The sequence below is a fragment of the Gymnogyps californianus genome, chromosome 8 (genome assembly GCF_018139145.2).
Source record: "Gymnogyps californianus isolate 813 chromosome 8, ASM1813914v2, whole genome shotgun sequence".
Lineage (NCBI taxonomy): Eukaryota > Metazoa > Chordata > Aves > Accipitriformes > Cathartidae > Gymnogyps > Gymnogyps californianus.
This window is the reverse complement of record NC_059478.1, coordinates 20,324,371-20,349,791: the sequence shown is the minus strand read 5'-3', so window position 1 is coordinate 20,349,791 and position 25,421 is coordinate 20,324,371. Positions and strand designations below refer to the sequence as shown.

The following is a 25,421-nucleotide window of genomic DNA, read 5'->3' as shown; positions in this document are numbered from 1 at the left end:
GCCGTCCGGGCTGACACCGGCACCCAGAAACGAGTGGGTCCTGTGAAGCGGGGCGTCACGCGCGGCACGGCTGTTGTTGACAGGAACACGCCGTATGGGCAGAAACCATGCTCACGACATCCTCGGATTTCTGGTCTAGCCTAGTCTGTCCTTCCAGGTTGAGAGACGAGTCTGTAAATGAGAAAAGAGGAAAAAGAGGTCATGTGAGGGGTTTTTTATACATCGTGTGTTAGTACAGTCAACCTCACGGTTTTTCACAGAATCACAGCTGGACATACTGGTTGTGTTGTGCACAAGTACCCGTTCTGCAGACTCACCAACTGGTACACAGTGGAAGCCCACGGAGACGGGGACAGTCCTGGTTGCTGAACAGCCTTCTACGCAGCGTAGAACTGGCTCCATGGAGAAGCACTTTGCTGCCTTCTTCTCAAATGCAACTGCCTTCTCAATTTTGACAAATTTGCGCTGCAGCTTACAAGCTATAAAACATGAATTCTCTTAAAGCACCTACAGAATTTATATAAATAACTTTTTGGACTTAATTTGTAGAATTAGCAACAACTAAGACCAATGGATGAGCCAACTGGCGCAAGCTACGTGAAACTAATCTGATTGAAGTGAGTCGATTTTCTGTCAGTGGCTTAGGCTGTGAGAAAATCAGGCATGTGGGGCACAGTCCCAAGGACAGAGGCTTGCCAAATAGGATCTAGGTAGGATGCAAGTGTCCAAATCCAGAGATACATGTGAAAACCTTGGTCAGCTGACACTCAACTTTACCCAAACTATGAGAGCACTTCATTTAGGGGCAGTAATGGCTCCTAGACATCCATATATCCGCTTCCGCGCTGTGCCCAGCATCACACCTGCCTTGCCATGGCTGAGTAGCTTAGTCCTTAAGCCTCTGTGATCCAGGCTTTCCCGGACAGTCCCCCCAGGGGAGCTTGACCTAAGAACATATTCCAAAAATGCCACCACATGCCCAGAGGGTTGGATTCCACACGAAGTGTGGTGCACCCTAATGTTATCAATATGTTCATGTTGTTGTTTTTATATAGGACCTGGATAGTAAGAACAATCATTCCCAGGCTGAAGGTTTCAGATTAAGTTCATCTTCAGTCTGAGGAAATTAAAACAGGTATTTCTCACCTCAAATGCCCTCTAGTTTGATAGCCAGGGCTAGATTTTAATTTTTTTTCTGGGAAACTAAAAGTCTGGAAATAACAGAATGGAAATAAAGAATGAAACTATTAAGGATGACATAAAATGTCTTTTGTCAACAGTCAAACTACCTACTTTTCATACTAACTTATCATCTTAGGGAGTTTTAAGTTTATAATTTTATCTGGAACACCCAAACTTCAGGTAACTACATAGTGCATAAGAAGTTGATATAAAAACACAACAAAACCAGAACTTGCAGTGAACTACCAAACTTAGGAAAAACAGGGGTTTTTTTAGTCTATGGCCACTAATCACAAAAATAGTGAAAAATAAGATGATTGTGGTACAATTAACATAAATAATCTATTCATGTGGCTAATTAATTAGTTAAAGGCAGTGACATTAATATATGTTAGAATCTTAGTACCTCCAGCACAGGGGTCTTCTGAGATGATCCAGGACTGACCAAAACTCACTGCATCTTTAGCTAAATATCCACTGGGCATTTGATATTCCCTTTCCTTCTCAGCGTCATATTTTCCACAAATACCACATGTTTTTCCAGCCATCCAGAAAGCAACCTGAATCTTTGTGGAAATAAAGAAAAGATGCACTTAAATGTTTTTCTTCTAAAAATAGAACCACTGAAAATAATTTAAAAAAATACCTCAAGTCTATGCCCATCATAATATAGTTTATCTATGCCATAATCTGGGGCTTTTAGTGACAGGCCTTCCTTTTCACTGCTGATCAGCATGCTTGCATCTGCAACAAAAAAGCAAAAAGGGATTTCTTTTAAAAGGAAGTTACTGTTTTAGGGTCCAACCTGAACCACTTGTTAAATTCCTGGGGACTTAATGCAGGCTCTAATGTATCTTGAAAGAGATGGGGGAAATGAGAAAGACCGTACTGCTCCCTGCCCTGGAACAAGCCGAAGCCCTGTGATGAGGGTGGCCATGGCCAGGGAACATCTAGATGCTTGTTCTGTGGGTCTCTGTGATCAGCACAAGGTACCGCAGCCCTACATTATTTGATTTGTGCAAAGATACACAGGATCAGCATCTCTTTCTTTGCTCATCTTTCTTGCCACCCCCTATGAAAGCTAGCATGAAGGTATGTTAAAATCACCTAATTGTTTCTTAAATTAGGGCAATCTTTATCTTGAGAGGGGTTTGCAGGATCACGTCCTCTCCTTATTCAAAAGATCAGAAAAGATTGAACGAAATATAAAGATGAGTCTCTTACCAGAATTAGATGTGTATGGAACATCTGTTGGGACTTGAACACCATTAATCTTCAACTGGATGAGTCCATTGGAAACACACATGTCAACCTCACTTTAAGTAAAGGAAATGAGTATAAACAAATGCTTCTTTCGCCCTACTCCACTCACAATTTCTAGTCCTGGTAGAACCAACACTGCAGGATGCTCATATTCTGGCATGAATCACCTGCTACCCTTTGGGAGGAAGATTGAGAGAGCCCAGGAAAGCGTGCCAGGAGGAGTGCTCACAATACACCTTTCCGTGGCTTTACTCATCTCTGAGTGTCTGCTTGTAGCCACAGTTCAGGCAGGAAGACACCAGGCTACAGGGACCCTTGCTGTGGAACAATATAGTTGCTATTATGTTCCCATAAATTGAAGGTGCTTTACATTTCAAAGGAAGATTGGATTCCCTGCGGCGGTTCTCTTACAGCCTGAATAGTCTGTGTATTGTAGTATTTTCTTCAGAGCAGTGTTTGCTCTAATGAAGAAATATGAAGCTCAAGCACATCAAAAGCACATCCATACAGTTGTATGAAACAGTTGTATGAAATGATCGGGAATGATAGAGTGACGAGGAATGTCTTTATCACAAAAGATACAGTCTATAAAACAAGCATCCTTCTGTTCTTCCACAAAACAGGTGCAGGGAATAGTAGTTCTCTGTTTCTCGAACATTATGGCACAGTTAGGCACACAATTTTCAGAAGTAAATAATTACTTGTAATGAAACCTTGCAGATCAAAGCCTATTTATGAGCTTTGAAGAATACTCCCTACAATGATTTTGGTATGCGTAATCCCATACAACTTAGAGTATCAGACTATACTTTTACAGAAGAACCTGTGATGGCAGAGGTGATTGATTGCTCCAAGATGAAACAAAGTGTGTCTTAAGTCAATTTCAAATAGATTAGAACATTGTGCACCAACTAAGGGATGACCTAAGGGAGTGCCTCTAATCTGGGATAAGTAATTCCCTTTTTAGCTATGTCCACTTCTCAGCATCTCTGCTGAGAAGATTGTGGGTGCTAATTAGTTCTAATTATTAGCTTGGCATAGGAGGCCAGGCTGAATGATTACAATAGTCCCTTTTGGATTTATAGTTTATGTGTCTACGTAATTACTAAGAACTGAAATGAGATGGTTAAATGCTAACAAATTAATGAAGAATTTTGGGTAGTAAAGACTTTAGGTTACTGTGAACCTCAGATCTATTTCACTTTTGAAATATAAAGTCCCAAATCCCAGTGACACTCCTAGAAATCTTTCCACTGACATCAGTAATTTTTGCATGAGTCTTATGCTAGCACCAATCTGCCCTAACAATCTGGTCTTCACATTTATAGCATATTCAGCTTGACATCTATTTGTCATTAAGTTTGCAATTACTTACTGGCTGGCGAGTCTGACATTTATTGCTGTAAGGTCAGCAGACTCTTCAAGTCTTTTCATCATCACCAGGAATTTCAGTTCTGGACTACAGTCCTGCACCAAGACATGGTAGCAATTTGCAGGCATTGAATAGTTAAATTCAACTCCATTGAAGGTTGTGATCGTATTTTGGAAAACTGAACAATGAGCTGAAAAAAAAATCAGCCAAAAGCAAGCCTTTTATACTTTATATAAGACAGTTATTCTATTTGAGATTTGTAATTTAAAAAAAAAAAGACCATTTTCTGGTTTTACCTATTCCCACATAAAAGCAAAATGATTCCTTCAGATGAAATATTGGATTTGTAGTAATACAGCAGCAAAACTTTGCCAGTCCCCAGACAGCAGCGCATCCCACTCATGATTCAATCGTCATGTGAGATAAATTCTGCTCATAGCTGGTGCTGGTGCAACTCTCTGTTTGTGGCCTTTTGGCTTTTGTAACTTTGTTGTAGTCAAAAGAATTTCTTAAATGTTGTTAACAATTCATATATCATTAACACTAGAGGAAGTTCACGAAAATGCTGCTACCTTTATCGAGTCATAACCAGGATTAGAAGTAGTTAGAAGATGGGGAGGAAAAAAAGCCACACTAGAGTAAACTTGTCCCTTTTCCACTGTAATGGTGTTTTGTTGGAAATCCTACCAGCTCTGATTAGAAATTATTTTACAGCGATTTAAATTAATACAGACTAGTTTTGGTGTTTACCAAAGAAATATGCATAGGTATGATATTAGCCCACTGATTTCAAGCAAAATGTGACTCCTTATCCCAGGATTACATAAAGCTTTTCCATTTAAAATTTACCCTGAGTAAGTATAATGTGATTAGCTCTTAATACAGCATTAATGAAACAATAATCCCTTCAAAATCAAGTGCAGGAGGTGAAATTAATGGGTATATTTTTGAAGCTGTTTTAGCTTCTACATAACAGCACTAATCAAGCAGAGCACCTCAAATCTGAGGTCACTTAGATGTCCCTCTCATAAATTTTGTAATGTTTTTTTCTTCACAAGCAATCTCTGCAGTGAAGCTGAAATGGATGCATTTGGGAATGGATGCATTTGGAATCACTATTTGGCATGGAATGGAATATTTAATCTTAGTAATATAAGTTTCCTTTTCTCTACCTCTTTGCAGCCTCACAGATTTTCATACAGATGGGTTTATTTCTATCTGAAGTCCAACTGATTTTTAAGGTGAATGTAAAATAATTTCAAGTTATGTCAAAAGTATAAACCACATTTACAAAATCTGCAAAGTCCATCAATGCTTGTGAAGATAGTTAATTGCTGACCTTTAAGGTTTTCAATGATTGAAAGTGTTGCTTGGGAAAAGACATTCCGGTCAGGGGATGGTAATGTTGAAATCGGTGTACCTGGACTTGAAGGGAATGGCAGGGGAAGCTTCATGGCTCTATCGTAAATTGTGAGCTGAAAATCAGTCAGAAAAAAAACATGAATGTAAATGCAAAATACAGTGTAGAGATGAGATAGCATTTTCCTATAATGTTCAAAGAGGACTGTACCGACTGAACTCTAAATTAGAATCTAGATTTAGGTCAGAGCTAGAAAGAAATCAAGTCCTCTGTCTATAGCACGAAATAGCTCTACAGTTTGACACATCTGCAACTTACAGAATAGCAGTGCTATAAATTAAGTTTGATATTCATCAATCTGCAGCTTTTTGGGGAGTTGCGCATCACATTTGCTCACAGTCCGAACAGTTTGCTTACCTGAGATGCACACCCTCTCCTTGCCTATATGTGGAGGGCTGCTATTTGGCCGTCATGCTTCTCTACAGCCTGGTTTTATTATCTTTTCCAACACACAGGAAAACCTATCGTCTTCCTGAAGATTTGGGAAGGAGTGGTCTTTTTAATAAGTTATTGTTAATGTGCTATCAATCATGAAGGTTGTTTTGTAACCTGCTTCTTATTTCATGTGTTTGCATGCTACATGAGAAAGAGAAATGTGTTGTAAGATATTTTATAACGGAACCAATTGCGTGAATATAATGTCCTTGTGGTGGGACCTTCTTTATAGTTTAAAAAATTTTAAAAAAATCAATGGGTTAAAAAAGCTATTAACCTTCGGTTTCATAAGTATTGAATGCCCCAGGATAAAAGATAGTGGAAATAGTTACCTCAGGTAGCTTGAGGACCACATCGCAGGTTCTTGGAGATGTCAGAGCCATAACCAAGGTTGCCTGGTGAGAGGGACCATGCTGTTGCCTTTGGGAATACCCAAGCACATATGCAGCTCCTGGAAGAAATGAGTAGAACCTGGAAAAGGAAGTGATTAAAATGATCTGTCTTTGAAAAAATTGGTTATCATTTGTTCAGAATAAAATACCCCCATAAAGCAATATGCATTCTGTGTTAGACGTCTTTTGTATCAGGATTTGGTAATACATGATGTTGTGTATGGGAGGAGGGGCAGGCAGGTTTCAACTGTTAATGGGTGAAACAGTCTTCAAGAGACTGGATGGCAGAATGACACGAGAAGAAAAGTATAGCCAACTTGTTTTAAACACATTCAGAGTTAAAAATAGGCACCGATTACATAAAAACTAAAATACTAACATGTTAAAAAATAGATGACCTCATATTAATGTGTCAGTCCTGCAGTGGTAATTTTTAGCACTGTCAATGAGTTGGGTTCCCTTACAGGCTTGGGACTCAAGTAGGGAAATACAGAAAATATTCCTTTAAAAAAAAGGCATAGTCTAAGAGCAGAAAAAAGCTGAGTTCTGTGGCTTTGCTCCGGGATAGTCAATTGGATGGTTGCATCCCCTCTAATAAGGGCAGATAACAGCACTTCAGGTAATTCAGTCTAATACAAAAAAATATCATCTTAGTAGACATTTGTTAACCAAATCACCTGTATGCCTTTAGTGTGAAAGCTTGTGTTGCATGCATATTTAGAGAACTGAGTTGTTGTATGTGTCTGTATTTTGGTAGCACTATGAAAAAAGGTTAGGCTTTGATATGGATCTATATGTTATTGTGGGCAAATGCATGTATGAATACAATGAATGAATGAATACGATAGATGCTATATGTATATGGATAGACACATATGTGAACTGAATCCAGCAGCTGCAGTTTTCTTACACTAAGCATCACACAACGTTTGCTATTTAGTGTGCAATAAGCCTTATGGGAAGTATTTGTATGGCCGCCTTCAGATGCCGGAGGTAAGGTACCTACGTTAGGAAATTACTCTCCCTGTACAGTCAGTAAGAGACAGGCTCCTTCGGAGAACCAAGGTTAGGCTCCTGCTCTGAGCCTCTATCAATTAGGAAGCATCAGGAGACCAATTTCCTAATTCAGGCACTTTAAATTAAAAGTCTACAATAGATTAGGTGAATCCCATCATCCCCTTTGTTTCAAGTGTTTTTCCTGCAAACTAAAATGCACTATGCTTTGAGGGAATGAATACACAGAAAAAACAGACATATGTAATCTGATTTTATAATATCATACTGATTAAGGGGAATTTTTCCAGCTCAGAAATTGCAGAACTGAATCTGTAATTATCTGGAGCATTGACATGGGTGAATTTTTCAAAAACTAAAGTAAAATCTCACCATCTTGCAGTTGTTCGGACTATTGAAGGTACTTTTGGCCACTCCAGCTTCATCTGCATAGCTGGATAAGCAGCAAATTGCCCTGTTGCAATCTCAGCAGCAATCTGGTAGTCCTGGCAATCTTCACCCCATTTAAGAGAACCCTAGTAGAGGGGAATATATATATTTTTGTATAAAATATAGTAAGATCATTATATTTCATTTACATTTGAGCCGATCATTATTTTAAACTTACCGATACTTTATGGGAATTTATTACTGAAGCATCAGCACAGAGTTTCCATCTACTTGATCCTGTGATGCTTGAAACAAACATCTGTATCCTCGATCTCGTGGGTTGTGTATCAGTGTACAGTACAAGCTGTAATCCTGTCAGCTGCTTGTTTCTGTGGATGGCACGAAGGACCGCAGCCAGTATTGGTGGCTTGGTGTCTCCCAAGAATTTAGGCTTAAGTCAGTAGAGAGGAAATAGAGACCAAAGACATAAACAAAGCATTAAAATTAGTGTATTAAAACTACAGATAAAAAATATTTGTAATGGAAAAGTTTCATTCAAAAAGTCTTTTTATGTGAAGTATGGGACAGCATCATAGATCATCGCTCAATCTATTCAGTTCGTATGTATTTTCCCACAGTCTTTCAAGGGAGAGCTGTCGCGACCTATGTAAGTAAAACAGTAGTGTTGTTGGGAATCTTTTTGTAAAGTAATTTCAGTGTACAAAAGGAAGCATGGAGTCGGACCCTACTGTATAAGGAGCCCAGCTCACCACTGCTCTCTTACCAACCTGTAGTTTAGCTAATAGTATTTTTGATAAAATTCGTCTAACCACCTGTTTAAAACCGTGATAACTGTGTTGACAGAGGGATCTGTTCAGTGCAGTCCAACGTGCGGTGCTTGCACGAGGAGCAGCACGTGGCCCTGTTCAAAGCCGGAGCCTTGTGCCCGGCAGCAGCATCCGCTCTGGCTGTGACTGCCCTACCTGAGCTGTGGGGCAGGAGTCCCTGCCTGGCCAGGGGAGAGCTGCCGGTGGGGTGGGCTGTGGGGCAGCGGGTCCTCCCTGTGCTGCCAGGCCCGAGTGACAGAGACCCACAGAAGGATTAGGTGAGACAGAGCTGGCGAGGGCTTAGGGGGAAATGAGGGAAGAGCAAGGCTGTGGCTGAGGAAGAAGGTGTATGTGGTGAGAGCATTGGGGAAGACTGCGAAGAGTTCAGGGAAGTAGTAATGTGGTGAAAAGACAGACAAGAGAGGTGAATCCAGTTACACGGAAATGGGTGGGGGAGAAGGTAGATCTGGTTGCCTTTTTTCAGCGAGCTACTTGCACTAACAGCTGGGAGCTGCTGGTGCAGAGGGGGTGCCTCAGCAAAGTAGGATTTGCTATTTTGTAGGCATGTAGGTCATTGTCTGAAATGTGTGAGATTTTCCTGTGACGAAATCTGCTCCAGATTCCATCAGTTCTTAAAACAGTTCTTGCAGAAGGACCATTGGCTGTGTACATTGCAGTCATTCCTGAATAAACACCTGGATTGCTCTCAAAGTTGGAGCATTACTGCAAAATCAAGGTCTTTTCAAAGGCCTTGTATGGTCCTGCTGACATGAACAGAAGTACTTGGCAGTGAAGACCTAATGAACAAAAGAGTGGCACAGTCAAGTCCTGAACTTTTACAGAGAGCTATGCAATAAAAAATATACCTGAAGCCAGTTTCTGATCAAGCAGGTCAGCACTTCTAAAGTGTTCTCATTTTTGTAGTGAATTATTTACCGAGTAACACAAATTTCAACATATACAGCAATACATTCCAGTTTCATTTAAAAATGTAGCCTGTATTGAGTGAATATTAAAAAACATTCAATGGCTATCCAATGTGCTCACCTTTCTAAAACAGGAAACAATTCATTTTCTTTCTATATATATTATCTAATGCTAAATCACCATATTTTTCCTATTCTGTTATAAACATACAATAACTGGAAATCCGAAGTAAATGTTTTTATTTCTTGTAGGTTAAGACACTCACCTGAGACGTGGCTCTAGAGATGCCTTCATCACTAGCTGAAGAAGAGGAGGAGCTGATGCTGCTGTTGAGGACTTCCCTTCCTGGGTCCTGCAAAAACAGAGAATCACCTTGAAGCAAGTTGTTTACTATTGGAAGTTGTTGCAGAATTAATTTCTCATATTTTTATTCTCAGAGAACTAAGCTCTAATTGCAGCAAATCTAGCGAGAGCATTTGTAGTCCCTGCTCACAGTATAAGCAGTAAATGTACCTGTTCATCTGCTGGCTTGAACCAAAACTGGTAGACGGGTAGATTTGCCTGTGAAAATAGATAGCATGTAAGAAGATCTAAGAGAAGACAAAGAACTAACTTTTGACAAATGCATTAAAAAGTTCAGTATTGGGTATGGAAAAAAAGGTAAAACAAAATTAAATTTTTTAAACATTTTAAACTGAAATCGTCTGAAATGTGCAACTTCTGAACTAAAATGCTTCAGAGAACCAGAGAGGTTAAAAAGGGGAAGAAGCTCTGCTAGGTGGTTACCTCGTCCATCCTGCAGCAAACAGCCACCCTCAACAGTCTGTTTTCTTTCTTTGGTCCATGCTCTATGGGCACAATTTCCTGATGTACAAAAACGTTCACTACAAGAAATGTAAACTTGGGTGAATTACCTGTTGGTTGGAATATTCACTGTCCCCGCTGCAGTGCCTGTCTCCAGGGTGGTCTTCTCTGTTGCTGCTGCAGATTTTACTGCTAGCAGAGCTGACACTGCTGCTGCTGCTTCTCCTGCCACTGCCGCTCCTGCTGCTGCTGCTCTTGCTGCTGCTGCCATGCTTCTTCCCAGATTGCCTTATTTCATCTTTCTTGTGTTCATTTCCACGCTCTTTACCATCAGCAGAGGAAGCAGTGGAGGAAGAGGATGAACTGGAGAGGGGGGTTGCCCTGGGCTCTGCCCAGAGGTCTGTAACTGCACTCTTGTCTTTTCTGTGAATCCGTTTCTTACGGTGCCGTGTTTTATTTGTGACCTCCAAAAACAGTTCAAAGCGTTATGAATTTATAGCTTGTTCTGTAACATTTCTCTGGGTGTTAGACAAGCTGCTCACCACAGGCTTTCAAGGAAATACAAGCTCCTGGCCCCACACACTGTAGAAGCTGCACCAGAACTCACCTAGACCCATTCCTCCCAGCCAAAATCCTTGCTTTCCCATGCTGGTTTTCCACACTGGAAACCCTTGGTTTCATTTATAGGAAAATATTTCCCTCTCCGATGCTCAAAGTGTCTTACCTTGAACACATTTTCGATGCCTAGAATCTTCTTCAGTTTAGCTTGAATGTCCTCGTACAGAGATGTCTCATCTTCTTCCTTAGGCCCTGAGCTTGCTACATCAGTTATTTTGGAAGCTGCTTTGGATCCTGCCTGAATCTCCAGCTGTATTTTGTCAATATCAGCATCTGTATGAACTAAAGTCAAGATACTTACATTCCAGGGTTGTGCTGCTTGAGCAGCATTTACAGAGATTGACAGAAAAGCTTGTTGTCATGACTGTACCTGGCTTCAAAACTATTCTGGCTTCAAGTTGTCCAACTAATTTGTGCACATAGGTATTTCTTAAGAAAGCAGAATTTCGTGACTTCAGGTTGAGACAAGCAGAACATCCCAAACTCTCAAATTTTCTGCAGAAGATGTGTACGTAAAATCTTCCTCCTACACTGTGGTTATGTGCCTCTTCTGAACCTTGCTGGTATCCTTTGGATATCACACTAGGAATATTGCTTTGCTGCATTAAACAAAAATATGGCAAATAAAGATATTTTCCACAAAGAAATTGTCACAGCTCCTAAAATCTTTCCTCCTATTAATGACAAGAATGATGACAGTCCTGCCTAAGTAAGGAAGCACTGCTTAAAATCAGAGATCCAGGCACTGGAAGCAGTGCTCCAAAGTGCTCCGTGGAGGAGGACAGCTCACCTGCCCAGCCTTTCCCAGGCAGCATTTCACAAACACACGTCCCAGTGAGAACCTGCAGGACTCTTTGGAGGGGCTATTTCTCTGCATCAGTTTTGGGCTACTAGCCCTCCTGTTGCAAGTCAACCTAGCCTTCCCACACCAGCCTCAGAAGCTGAAGAGCACATAAGAGAATGGGCTTCTGCAATCCACTGCAGGGATTACCTCAGGATTTGGTAAGAAAAATGTATATGCTGCCCAAGAGCCATCTTTTCCACTTTGCTCTGGCTTGGGAAAAAAGGGATATTGTACAAAGGGTATGAATTTCACACACCCTCCCCATGACTGTAAAGAAATAGGAAGACATGCTGTCAAAGCAACCCTACCTGCATGAGATGATAGGAGTGAGCAGACTGTGAATGATCATGTCTTGAAGCCATTGGGACTTATGTTAGGCTTGGTTTGGGATATGTCAGGCACCTGTTGAATCTCACAGGTTCTGTGTTTGTGATCAGGTTAGCCAGCTGCTGTGTTGGGGGTGCTCAGCCCCTCTGAGGAGCTGTCTGTTCTCTACCTGTCTGCAATACAGATGGTGAGAGGCCTCCTTACCTTCCAGCTGCCAGGTCTTGAAGACCTTTCTGATGGCTGTAATGGCTGGTCAGAGATACTTGGTACTTCTCCTTCGGGGAGAAGCTGGGATTTCTTTTCGGAATCTACTTCTGCCATGTTCCTTGAAATAGCATAAACTTCACTCCTGTGGAGGTGATAAATGGCACACACGTAACATCTTCTGATTTTGCTTACCTGTCTTTGCTGGTGCAAAAAAGACAATAGTAAGGTTTATGTGGCTGTCAAGGTACAGCAGAGCCTAACAAGGAGTTGTATGTTCATGATTTTGTAACAGGGAGCTCACAATCAGTAACATATAACAAGCAAAAGGCAACAAGTTTTTCTGTACCTCACAGCTGCGAGCTCAACCTCCTGGCGGCAGGGAGGGGTTTCAATCTTCAAATTTTTCTCTTTCATATTTATCCTGGCATCAAATTTCATTGTAGTGTTGGCACTGAACTCTGCATGAAACTCAAGACCACTCTGAAAGTATTGTGTATTAATTCCCATCATTGCAATCATATGAAAATATGCCCTGAAAGAGTGGAAATAAAAACATGTATAATTACAGATTAATATGCACGTATTTAACTTTTTGAAATGCAAAATTACATTTTCACGCTGTTCTGTTTATTGTAAGAACCACTACTGATGGATGAAGAGATGTATCGTAACAGGATAAAAAAAAAGCTGAAGTGCTTTTTTGAAAGGTGAAGGGATTTATCTGATGAACAAAGCTAACATGGACCCTCTCACTGAATTGTCACTGATACATTGCTTAAGGACAAGCTAACGCCAGAATCTGCTAGCTTCAGATTGTGCCTAGTTTATTATTATTATCACTATTATAATTATTACTATTATCGTTATTAGTAGTGTTGCTTTTGCTTTTGGTTTTGTGGATCCAGAAGCATTTCCGTTTCCCCCTGAAATCCCCCCAGCTTGTGCCAGGTGGTGATGCGATCCTATGATGAACTTGTAAAAACCTGTTCATACGTAAGCAAATACATCTTCACAGCTTAGTATCTTTAGTCACTGAACAGGTACAAATGTAAGCATTTGTAGCAATGGCAGACCAGCACAGCATCCTGTGGGATACAGTGCACATATTGCTACGTTTGCAGGGTCGTAAAGCATCAGATGATTGTGTTGCTTTCTCACAACTTCACTGCTCTGGACTAGCACAGCCGTCCCAAATCTGGGACAAGCAAGACCCCTATATAACAACATGCAATCACATATCTATTTCAAATATAAATATAAATGATTGTGTGTGTATGTGAAAATATATGTTATTTTTACTTTGGCTTGATGTCAGCACGTATATCCATGTTGGTTTCCAACAACTGTGAAGGTCTAAAATTGTCAGACAATGGTGGTGATATCTGTATATTCACTGCAAAGACAGACAGGAATTATATGAACAGAGAAACAATAAATGCTGAAGATACAATGTTTTCAATAAGCATGGTAGTTAACACATGGGCAGTGCTTTTACATTTTGAAATACTTTACGTGATTATTTAAAGATTGCTACTCCAAACCAGAGTTACACAAATATGTCCCAGGAGAAACATGCTAATTACTTCTCAAACCCTTTGGAGGTAGCTGAACAATAATGTTTCCACATTACCAGAGTATTTTTCAAGATTATAGAGGAATTTAATTTCAGCAGAGGGATTGGACCCACAATTATTGTGGGGAAACTGCTCAGTTTGGCATCCCAAGCTCACCGTCGGCTGCAGCCCGGGCCAGCGTGGCGCCGCACAGACTGAGCTCCAGCGGCATGCCAACCACCGTGGGGACAATGTGCCGCAGCTCGCCCACCATTGCCGGCAGGGTCCATCGGCCTGAAATGCCTCGCTGGACCTCTTCCACCACTTTTTTCACCACTGGCTGCCAATTTGATGATCCAGTTAGACTCTGAAAACAGAGAAATAGGTTAGGTAAGTAGGTAAGAAGAGACAGGGAAGGGAAATTATTCAGCATCGCAGACAAAAAAGACAACAGCCTTGTCAGTACCATCATGGTCTGCTGAATGGCATCTTTATCAACGTCAACGAAGGCGATCTCTTGGCCCCATACTTTGACGTAAGCGGACACCAGAGGGTCTTCGGGAGGCAGTTCTTTCCATCCCAGAAGCTGTGGTGTTAAGGAGAGATGGGGAGAAAGGGAAGAAGCAGATAATGTCACTTAAAATACAGTAACGTATTAGCAAAGAGTAGATCCCATCTGAAGGATGCTAACCATGGTTCCTTAGCCAAAAAACTAATAGACATCTTACAGGTCTGAAGCAATGTGGCCTTTCTTATGTTGCATAACTGACTTCAGTGGGAGTTTCCCCACGTAAGGATGAGGTAAGGACTTGGTAATTGCTGCTGCTGTAAGTAGTGGGTGACACCCGAGGACTCATGAACAAAAATCTTATTCAATAATCATTTTAAAAGAGAAAGGCAACCACTTACTGTGTTTTAACATACACTTTAAAACACATGAACTTTGGCTACCATCATCATCATCATCTTTTGTACTGTACATTAAGGGCTGATGCATGTTGAGTGAACAGGTGGCATCTGTTGACAGCGTAAGTACAATGTAAGTTCATCTTTCTATGAGCAAACGGGACGACTGACCCCTTTCTCACTGAAACATCAAAGGGACAGCTCGGTGGCTGGGTGGGTGATGCAACCCCGGCGCTGGTGGGAACTGTGTATTGCAAACAGATTAGAAGGCTGCATAGAGGCATACCGTTTTCCCGAGCTCCTTCAGTGTCTTGTATGTATCATACTCCGCAAAGGGAATATTCTGCTTCCTGATAAGCTTGGTTAGGCTTTGTGACCGGAGAGCTACCTGTAGGAAACAGAGTCAGGCGTCGCAGCCCAAGTACAAGACAGCCCAGGAAAACCTTTGTACCTAATATTACACTTACTGAGGCCGCTCTAAATACATACTTCGTGAAGCCATTGCACTTATAAGGAAGGCTATGTCTACCTGGCCGATGACTGCAGGCTATGGATGCAGATGCTGAGGACATGCTGAGCCAGCTTTGAATTAGTCAGCAGGGATAATTTTAGGGCAGCGCAGAGCTCAGCCCAGGCTGCAAAGCTTGCCCAAGAAGCCGAGTAAATGCCTGCACGCTGTTACATGGAGCTTCATGCTGCCCTGGCTGCACTGCTGGCTGAAATTTAATTTCAGATACTATTTCCCTGTACTTATGCAAAATACCCTAGATACCATGTGACTTTAGGTAAGCAGATGAATGTTCTGCTGCGTAAGCTTTCCTCTGCTCTCCTAGATTTTCATGGCTATACTGAATGTGTTCATTGCTGAATGTATGTGTCAAGAAGCCCAAATAAAGGAAGAAGCCTAAGTAAAATCATAATCATTATCTAAATTTTCTCTTCCACATCTGCCCTCACAGCCAGAGATGGAGTTAAACACTACATCACAGTCCAAATGGCTTAACAAGTAATACTATCTGTAGCTGGCTTGCATCTAGCTGGCTGTTTTAAGGAAATACTTACCTCAATAATATCCGTTGCAGTATTTGCATAATATCCTCTTACTTTTGTGATTATATCGGATGGAAACATGGTGCTGGGACTGTTCATTAGATAGACCCTCCAAATGGCACCAGCCTGATATTCAGCTATCACAGGAATAAAAAGCAGCAGAGGTTTTGTTTAGGGTCTCTGAGGTGTCTGGTGCATGTAAGCCACCTCAGGTACGTGCTGTAGTAGATCAGAAGGGGTTCTGCCAGAATTCAGTCCCACAGGTCCTCAAGTTTACAACCTCAAGAGGAGAACTTTGTTCTAGGGCAAAGTCAACACAACCACAGTGACTGAAGAAGGAGGCCTAAATCCACGTGCAGGAACCACTTTCCCCAGCAGATACCCAGAGAGTAGCAAAATCCCCCCGCAGGGGATTTTGCATGTTAGGAGGCTCTTGTGCTTTTTCTATATTTCAAGAGCGCACTAAACTCAGAGCCCGTGATTGGATTTTGGATGAAAATCACAGAACACAATAGAGGCATTTGGCTACATAAGCTGAAGCAGTGAACGCAGCACCTAGTACTCACAGGAATAATCGCCGACATGAATGACCTTGCTGTAACGATAGCTCAGCCTGTCAAGTCTGGGGCTCAGTAGTTTAATGGCAATGTTGCAAGCAGCAGATCTGAGTAATAAAGAATTAAAATCATATGAAGATAGTCAACTTGACCAAAGTCTTAGAAAACAGCAAGAAAAAAATCACCATTTGCTACTAAAAATGTACTTCTTCCTCTACTTACAGATGATAGAGCTGTGGGATCCTGCCTACTGCCAAAGCCTTCATGTGTGAGTATGTGAAACTGGCTACTTGTAAGCTGGGCTCCGTCAGCAGCGAGCTGGCCATAGCTGTTACAGTTGGAAGAGCAGGCTTAGTTTCGAAGAGGACGACACAAGCCACCATTCGGACGTTAGGAGCAAGTGTGTTATCCATAAAGACCTGGAGAGAGATCTCCCTTACCTAGAGTAGGAAGATACAATCTGTAAGTACCTCATAACTTCTCAGTGAGAAGTGGTTCCTAAACCGTGCATGTGTGATCTGCAGTGAATGGAGAACAAAACCCTAAACAGAGACCTGAGCATGGGACCTGTCACTGAAAATGAAGATATTGCTGGGTGCACAGTGAACAGGGCTGGAAGAAACAGCCATTAGTAATGGGCCCAGTGTTACAGCAACTAAAGCAACCTCTTTCCCAGGATATCAGCAAGGACAGGGTGATGTCAGGAATTTGCAGTGTGGGCAAGAGGAAGACCACTAACTGAGAAAGCTGCCCAGAGTTGCTAACATTACCTGATGGCTTTATTATTCCTGAGTCACTAAGTCAACCCAAATCATACCCTCTAAGACATTTGTTTAAATAATAATTTCAGTTACTTTTGCAGTGTCTTTTCTGGCAATTTTCCTCAAGGCCAACACGGCATCCGCATGAATTCTGTTTGGTAATGAAGCTGCAGCCAGGGAGAATGTTGGCAAAAACTTCAGGATGCGTTTGATACTGGCCGGCTCCCCTGCATTGCCAATGGCTTTCAGGGCCAAGGCCATGTCTTTGGCATCACCTTTGCTGGTGGCTTCAGTAGCAAGGTCATGGAGAGGCTGAAAACAGAGCAGACTGTGTTAATCTTATCAGGTAACGATCTTGTAATAATGCATAAAAATATGCATTGCCATGGCAAGCAAAACAACTACTGGTGCAAAGCCCAGAATAAAGCTGTTCAGATTTTTTCTCCCAGGAAAAATCTGACCATCATTATCAGGATGCCAGTCGTGGAACACACAAGCAAACTTGGTTTTCTCCTTACACAGTGTTGAAGCTGATTTTAAATTGTGCCTGAGCCTGAGCATAGGAAGTAATCCTAGGTGGATGCCTGCACCAGAGAGTCTGTTGCAAGTTCAAGAGCAGCCCCGAGCTGACGCCGGGTTCAGTCGTTCCCTGGGGCACCTCCACCAGCGCTGCCAGCCTGCAGCCCCCAGAGTCTGCGCAGCTGCAGGATTACACTTGCATATTTTTCACTTCCTATAGCGATAGCAAGTTTACTTGAACAGTTTTGCTGTTCTGAGAAGACAAATTACCCTTCTGGTGGCTTGGCTTTGCTGCACTCTTTTTTGGAAGATTTAAACACATTTCAAACACCAGCAGGCCATCTCAGTGCTGTGGTCCTTCTGAGTAAGGAGCCAGAGCTGCACAGTCCGAGGACAATGTCCTGAATATTTCTGACAGTGATATGCAATTATGTAGCAGGGCCTCTTTGGAAGCCCTAACCTATAACATATCTAGAGCTTTGCTTATATTCACACTTCAGTGCCTTTTTAATAGATTTTTTAAGTACACTCTACCTAATGTAAAAGTAGAGAGAAGAATCATAATTATTTTGCTTTAATCCTAAATTTGTCATACCTAAACTCAGTTTCGGGTTGTTTACAGGATCCATTATCCCCATGGGCTTCTACCACTTACATTTGAAATTCTGAACTGGTAGGACCAGATTTTTCAAAGGCATCAGCTCAGTTTTTCATTCTGTCTTTGCAATTTTACAGGCAATCACAGCTAAGAGTAAGGCACGTAAACAGCAAGTTACCTAATTGCCAGCATTGTGAGAGCTAAATTAGAGGTATTTTAAAAATTTCTTCACCCCTCATGAATAAGAAATGAGAGTCACCTACCTGAAGAAGTTCATTTGGACAAAGTGAAGTCTGAGCACAGTATTTATTTACCATGCTACCGTATCCCAGGTAAACAATTATTCGATGCATTGGTGCTTTCTGGATTTGGGGACAGGTCAGAAAAGTCTGCAGAACAAAGAAGTAGCAGTCTTTAATGTTTCTAGTGATTAGAGCTGGTATTTAGTGAAAATTACATTTGAGAAATAAATAGATAAAATTGCTTTGGATTTTTCCTGAATATTTTCAGAAGTTAAATCAAATGCTAGTCATTCAGCTACAATAAAAGTAAATAGACTCTCTCCAGTTATACTGTATGTACTTTAGATTTTGTTTACATGATATTATTTTCTTGAGTTTGTCTATTTTTAAAAAAATTTTTATTTTGGCAAAAAGAAACCAATAACAATTTTCTTAGGATTTGTGGGTTTTAACATCAAATATCAAAGCCATTAAAAAAAATTGGCAACAAGTGTTTGGAAACATTTTCTAAAGCATTCCCTATTTTTGTTAATACCTTGCATTTTACAAATTGAGAAGGAAATATGTTCCATCTTTCACTTATAATCCTGTGAATTCACCTTTAAAAAGGAGTCAGAGGGAAATAGAAGGAAGAATGATCTGTACTCACTGAGGCGACTTCTAGGGTTTGCTTGTTGGGTGTAACGAAATGGAAGGCGAGAGGGAGAGTCGCAGCTGCTTCCCAGATGTTCAGCTTCTCATCATGAATTTTTTGCTTCAGGAATCTGAATGTGTCAGTAGCTCCAGCAGCACAGATGGCACTCAGGAACCAGTGCCTGCCAGGGAGAGGAGGATTCATTATTCCCATTGCCCAGTATGCCTCTGATTGGAAATCCTGGCTGGAGGCAATACAGTTACCTGTAGGGAAGGTCATTGGCAAACTGCACCCACAAAGACTCAATTTGATCAAGGGTCACTATACGAAAAAGCTGGACCATTTGTAAGAACTTGGCTGAGGCTTCTTTAGTGGCTCCTTCCTCGTTATTCTGAACTAATTGCCGCAGTGTTTCTGTTAACTGTGAGAAAAAACAGACAGTTGGAAGGATCCGTGTCTAAAATAATTATGTGATGACCTGTTAACCTTATAAATAATGAAAGAGTATGACAAGTAAGCCTCTAATACCTGTAAATCTGGATTTTTAATCCTTATTAGAGGAATTGGCATCTGGACTAGCTCTCCTGAGAAATGATAACGAAGACTCCCCTGGTTTTGCAGCTGAGTTTTTGGTGCACTGATGCGAGTCCTTTTAATGTCAACCAAAGACAGTTCTTGTCTTCAAGGGAGAGAAAGAAATGCATCAGTAGCCTTTAACCACCCTGCGTGCGTGGAGGACACATACAGCGGTTGGAGCAGACTGAGGGGTGTCCAGCAGGACCCTTGCATTGACCACAAATGGATCGTGCACTTCTCAGTTTGTGCATTGCTCAGGATTATCTGGAAATGTCATAGGACTGGTGAGAGCTTTCATTAGTGTTTGCCAAAGTCTCTGAGAGGTTGGACAAATGTTGTAGGTGGCCCAGCAAAACCCCCAAATGGCAGGACACGGGACCTGGCTGGACATCCCAAGGGATGTACAGTGCCTTGGCCCTTCGCACCTCACAGGCCAGATGCTTCTTGTTAACACACAAATCAACACTAAATATGTTTTAGGCATCTCCTACTGGCTATGATAATCATAGCTACGCTAAGGACACGCATGGCGCCTACCTTGCCTCCATGATTGCTGCCCCGTTGGGTTCATTGAAGGGTGAGATCTGGTACACCTGCTCGGACGTAGCAGACGTCATCAAGGCCCCACTGCCATCATACTTCATCTTGTAAGTGAACATCACTGTGCCCTTAATGTTTCTGGCTTTCTAGAAGTGCAAAGAGACCCACTCACAGATACGAAGGGGCGGTAGTTAATTGAGCACAGACGAGCCAAACTCCCTACTAGCATCAGTGTGATGCGTGAGTGTTTGGCAGTGGCTTATGCCTGAGCGTGGCAGCAGGACTCCACGCTGCTCGTACCAGGGGGCAGGTGGGGCAGAGGCGGATGTACGCCATTCCCATGTTCTTCACCGCTTTCTCCTGGCAGTTCGTCAAGTCCTTGCTTTTGGAAATGGTGGCACGGTTATTCTTGCCGTCGTCCTGTATAACGTATCTGGTTTGGCAGATGCCTTCAATTCCAGCCTGTGAGTATTGATTAAACAGAATGAACTTTCTACTTGAAACAGCAATAAAAAGGTCAAAGAAAATTGCCTGGGAAGTGTATGTACAGACAACTTACTATATAACAGTAAAATGAGAATAAAAGTAAAATCAGAATGGAAAAAACAAACCTCCTGTAGTTCATACACATTTTGTGACTTTTTGATGGTTATCTGGATCATGTTCAGAATCCCTCTCACTAGGTTAGTGCATAGGATGGGACAGTCCTCAGGGGCAAAAATACTTCCAACCCTTCCCTCAGTGTATTCAAACTTAAAGGCTTGGCTGAAACATGCAGTGATGGTCTCTGTGAGCCTTGAAGATGGAGTGAAGGTGTCCGTGGGCCAGAAGCCATTGTATTCCTCCAGCTTTGGTGATCGAATCTGTGAACAAAATTAGGAAAACATTCATCCTGTTCATTCAATTTGAAACAGTGCAACAACAGGGAAACTGGGCACTTCCAGTCCATGGCTGGACACAAGCGACTTGTCCAACACCACAGGAAATGTTTTCTTCCTCAGACTCTTGTGCTGGGCCTAGGAAACATCCTTGAAAACGCAATTTGCCTGAAGGATTTCTGCCAGAAAAATAAGATCGTGCAAGCAGCATTCAAAACTTCAGCAAGTCTGGTGAAGGTTGCTGGGTGAGCGAAACACTGGCTGCCAGCAATCTGTACGGAAAGGATACTTGCCCATTTTCCCCAGATGTCCGGTGAGATCTCCCTTCAGTCTGCAAGGCAGCCAAGCCATTGCTCAAGCTGCCTGCCTAAACACATGGGGACTGTTTTGGCTGCTGCTCCAGGTCCAGCACATTCCAGAGCGCCAAAGCCTTGGCATAGCTGATAGGGAAGCAGAGATGACCGCAAGACCTTGCACAGGAGATGGCCCAGCAGGAGCTGACATCTCTTTCTTTGGAAGTGACTGTCATCATTTTAAGTTTATCAAGCTGTAAAGCTTGCACACAAGTCCTTGACTGCTACCTAGTGGGAAATACAAGCCTGCATGCACATACGTATGTAGTCACATACATATGCATGCGCACCTCCCACCCTCGTACATAAAAGTACATGTTCCTGCGTAGAGGGAAATGGTGTGATTTTAGTGCTCTGTTTTATTTTAGGCATTTATAATCAATGCTGCAAGAGTGGCTTGCCTCTTGTCATGTTTTCTCAAATTAATCATAGAATCATAGAACCATAGAATGGTTTGGGTTGGAAGGGACCTTAAAGATCATCTAGTTCCAACCCCCCTGCCGTGGGCAGGGACACCTTCCACTAGACCAGGTTGCTCAAAGCCCCATCCAACCTGGCCTTGAACACTTCCAGGGAGGGGGCATCCACAACCTCTCTGGGCAACCTGTTCCAGTGCCTCACCACTCTCATAGTGAAGAACTTCTTCCTTACATCTAATCTAAATCTACCCTCTTTCAGTTTAAAGCCATTACCCCTTGTCCTATCGCTACGTGCCCTTGTAAAAAGTCCCTCTCCGGCTTTCTTGTAGGCCCCCTTTAAGTACTGGAAGGCTGCTATAAGGTCTCCCCGGAGCCTCCTCTTCTCCAGGCTGAACAACCCCAACTCTCTCAGCCTGTCTTCATAGGAGAGGTGCTCCAGCCCTCTGATCATCTTCGTGGCCCTCCTCTGGACTTGCTCCAACAGGCCCATGTCCTTCTCACGTTGGGGGCCCCAGAGCTGAACGCAGTACTCCAGGTGGGGTCTCATGAGAGTGGAGTAAGGGCAAGAATCACCTCCCTCGACCTGCTGGTTATGCTGCTTTCGATGCAGCCCAGGATACGGTTGGCTTTCTGGGCTGCAAATGCGCATTGCCGGGTCACACTGAGCTTCTTGTCAACCAATACCCCCAAGTCCTTCTCCTCGGGGCTGCTCTCAATCCACTTGTCACTCAGCCTGTATTTGTGCTTTGGATTGCCCTGACCCATGTGTAGGACCTTGCACTTGGCCTTGTTGAACTTCATGAGGTTCGCACGGACCCACCTCTCAAGCCTGTCAAGGTCCCTCTGGATGGCATCCCTTCCTCCAGCATGTTGACTGCACCACACAGCTTGGTGTCATCAGCAAACTTGCTGAGGGTGCACTCAATCCCACTGTCCATGTCACTGACAAAGATGTCAAACAGCGCCAGACCCAATACCGACCCCTGAGGAACACCACTCATCACTGGTCTCCTTAAATTAAATCCTACTCAAGACTATTGTCTGCAATTGCTAAAGTTATAGCAGTTCTAGCAAGGTTACACAGAGCCTGCAATTGCAGCAGTGTGTAAAGTTTGATTAAAGGTATTCCTTCATGCTGTTTCAGTAATATATGCACAGGATTACAGAAGATCCCTTTTCTGTGGTCTTTCATTCTATGCCAGTATTTTAAGCTGTTTCGTTTAATCTTTTCAATGAGTAACAGCGCTTCCAGATCTGATGTCATCATTATGCCAAGCAGAAGCATTACCATTAGAATTCCTCACATTTGAATTAATGCCTATGTGAAGAATATCTAAAGGAAGACAATGGAGACAGGTGGGACTTTCTCATGTGATATCTGAATTCCAGTGTCGAGCTTTTCTCAGGCTATGGACCAGGTTGAAAAACATGGATATTTCATGCTTGAATTCTGATTTTCATACTCAAACTTAGTGTTGCCTTAGTAAAACTATCTTAAGGACATCTCTTTAAAGTAGCTGCCTGCCATATTTCCACATGGAGATGAACCTAAGGCAGCTTTAGTCAAGGGGGCTCAGGTACTGATGGCAGCAGAGCTGGAGCAGCTCTGGCTCTCTCCCGCAGAGGTGCGGGCTGTGAGGAAGCCTGTGGTGCTGTCTGTAGGTCCCTACCAGTGACCCAAAGCAGTTTGGCTACAGCTGCAGACACTCCAGTGGTGCCCTCAGCTCTCCCCCAGCTCGGGGGTATGGGATGCAAAGCTCAGTGCCCATGACTGCACCTCTGCCCGCGCTGGGGAAATCATCACTGCCTGAGCGAAGCTGCTTGGTCTGACATTGGGCTTACAGGGTCATCTTGGCACTGGGAAGGGCCCTAAGCTTTCATGTGAGTTCTGCATCTTTTTGTCGTTTATTTTACCAGCCTGGAGGTATGAACCGAACGTCTGTAGCTGCATGATGCGGGTGGGTGGGTGGGTTCCCACGCCCATGGTGATTTACCTGGAGAAGGTGGTTGCTGTGAGACGCATGGCTGATCTCCAGCTTGCAGGTCAGCCTCACCCCCGCCATTGCCAGGCCTCTGCTGGGCAGCCCGTGCAGGATGAAGCTCTCGTAGCCATACAGGTAGGTCTTGCCGGTATGAAAAACAGGCTCTACTGAAAAAAAAATTACAACGGAAGTACCTCCTTCGCTATGACTGTTGTGATGTTACTCGCAAGAACCATCCCAGCAAAGAAGGGTGAGGCTGCTACTGCCAAAAAATAGGTGCAAGCAGTGGGCAAGGCACAGGCGTAGGGGAGGGCAGTGTGGGAACCGCTCGCTGGCGGTGGGAGCGCACTTACCGAGGTCCTGCTTCTGGCCCCCTGTGTAGGAGGAAAGAGAAGGATGCGTGAGAAACCCCCCATCTCTGTGGATCCTTTCATTTATTATTCATTTACTCAGTGTGCTAATGGTTGGCAAACAACCAGTTATGGGCTCCCAGGGTGCACCCCACACCCCTGAGACACCAAGCCCGCTGCTTGCTCGGCTTCTCCCCTGCTGCTAAGCTGAGGCACAGAAATCTAATAGTTTACAGCCAAAGTCATAAAAGGACTTCAGCAAATTAAGCTGTAAATAACCCTGAAAGGCCCCGAGGAGATGCAGTTTACTCAGGACTGCAGTGGCCATCACGGCTCAGCAGTGCTGGTAAAGCTTCAACTTACCCACAAGGGCGAGCACCAGGGCCAGGATGAGTCCCTTCATGCTAAAAGCGACTGAAGACTGTGGCAGAAAATGTGCAGCTTTTATAGAAGAATTATTAACAGGCTCAGTGAATTTTGTTGAGTTATCAACTTTTTATCAACCACTCAAACCCTTTGAGGGAGAGGGGGTTGGGGACAAGGTGCTGGCTGTTATTGCTGAGCCAAAACCATCACAAGCACTTTTTTTCTCACTTTATCAACTGAATGCACTGGAAATACCTTTTGAAACAAGTGCTTAAAAGTATTAAAATGTAGTTAAAGTCAAAATATTTATTGTGTAAGAAAAACTACTAATTATCCTTATTCACTGGAAGCACTCAGTGCTATTGCAGTCAGTGCTGACTTTGCCCAGGTTATCCTGACCTGACCACAAGGCACACAGCTTATCTAACTGATTGTGCCCCAGCAGGATTGTGCAAAATCCCTGGGCAGCCCCCCTGTGACACCGTGCCGACAGCGAGCAGGACAGGCTGTCACCCACAGCCCTGCTCTCTGGGGATGGGGACTTCACCCAGTAACACAAACCTCCTGTCATTGTCACAAAGGCCATGGCTATATGCCGCTGACGTTCATGCTTCCCTCACCTGCCTTCTCTGACAGGGCTAATGCATCAGCCCCTTTCACCGGTGTGATTAGCCGTAGAGGGGTGTCGGTGAGGGTTGCCCCCGCGAGGTGGAACGGGTGAGGCTGACAGGTGTTACAGACACAAACCTCCTGGTTTACAAAGTGTGGTTCACCCAAACTCATTTCACATCACGCAACAAGGGGCGGCATCTTCACCCCACGGTGGAGCCGCCTTCTCCCATCGGTAGGCGTTTTCCCTGTCCCTTTGGAGGCAGCCCCACAGGTCCCTCAGGCTGCTCTTGGCTCCAGGGTTTGGCCTGGTCCCTGGGTCCCCTCGTCCCCCGCAGCCGGGGTGTGGAGCTGGGCTCAGCTGGAGCAGACGGAGCCACGTCCACCACTCCCATCAGGAACCTGCACGAGGAGGGTTATGGCAGCCCTGGGACCGAGGGGTTCACATTGGCACCACGCGGCCGCCGTTTGCCCACCAACCTTCTCCTCCGTGGGTGGGGAACCAAAGCTGCTGCCCAGCTCACTGT

At 43.3% G+C, this 25,421-nt stretch overlaps 1 protein-coding gene across 1 annotated transcript; it reads right to left on the bottom strand.

Annotated features, from left to right (window-relative positions):
- Window positions 1–55: 55 nt before the first annotated feature.
- Window positions 56–24,343, bottom strand: LOC127019236 (vitellogenin-2-like). Its single transcript, XM_050901205.1, has 35 exons — window positions 24,283–24,343; window positions 23,923–23,943; window positions 23,582–23,733; window positions 20,549–20,800; window positions 20,238–20,399; window positions 19,935–20,083; window positions 19,350–19,500; window positions 19,085–19,242; window positions 18,837–19,002; window positions 18,209–18,334; window positions 16,922–17,140; window positions 16,290–16,507; window positions 16,077–16,174; window positions 15,523–15,647; window positions 14,747–14,848; window positions 14,021–14,140; window positions 13,732–13,921; window positions 13,301–13,394; window positions 12,348–12,533; window positions 11,999–12,143; window positions 10,994–11,222; window positions 10,730–10,905; window positions 10,116–10,469; window positions 9,715–9,762; window positions 9,467–9,553; window positions 7,686–7,898; window positions 7,451–7,593; window positions 6,005–6,143; window positions 5,157–5,292; window positions 3,821–4,007; window positions 2,407–2,498; window positions 1,829–1,926; window positions 1,589–1,748; window positions 318–479; window positions 56–171 (listed from the first exon to the last, which is right to left on the bottom strand). The coding sequence occupies exons 1-35, from the start codon at window positions 24,320–24,322 to the stop codon at window positions 56–58; spliced, it is 5,214 nt and encodes a 1,737-aa protein (XP_050757162.1). The 5' UTR covers window positions 24,323–24,343.
- Between the last annotated feature and the right edge of the window lie 1,078 nt (window positions 24,344–25,421).

Excerpts from the sequence above, each read along its gene's own strand:
- LOC127019236 (XM_050901205.1), bottom strand. The coding sequence starts at position 24,322 with ATGAAGGGACTCATCCTGGCCCTGGTGCTCGCCCTTGTGG. Across the intron at positions 20,801-23,581 it reads ACAGCAACCACCTTCTCCAG|ATTCGATCACCAAAGCTGGA; the intron begins GTAAATCACCAT and ends TTTTGTTCACAG. Across the intron at positions 10,470-10,729 it reads GCATCGAAAATGTGTTCAAG|GTCACAAATAAAACACGGCA; the intron begins GTAAGACACTTT and ends CTGTTTTTGGAG.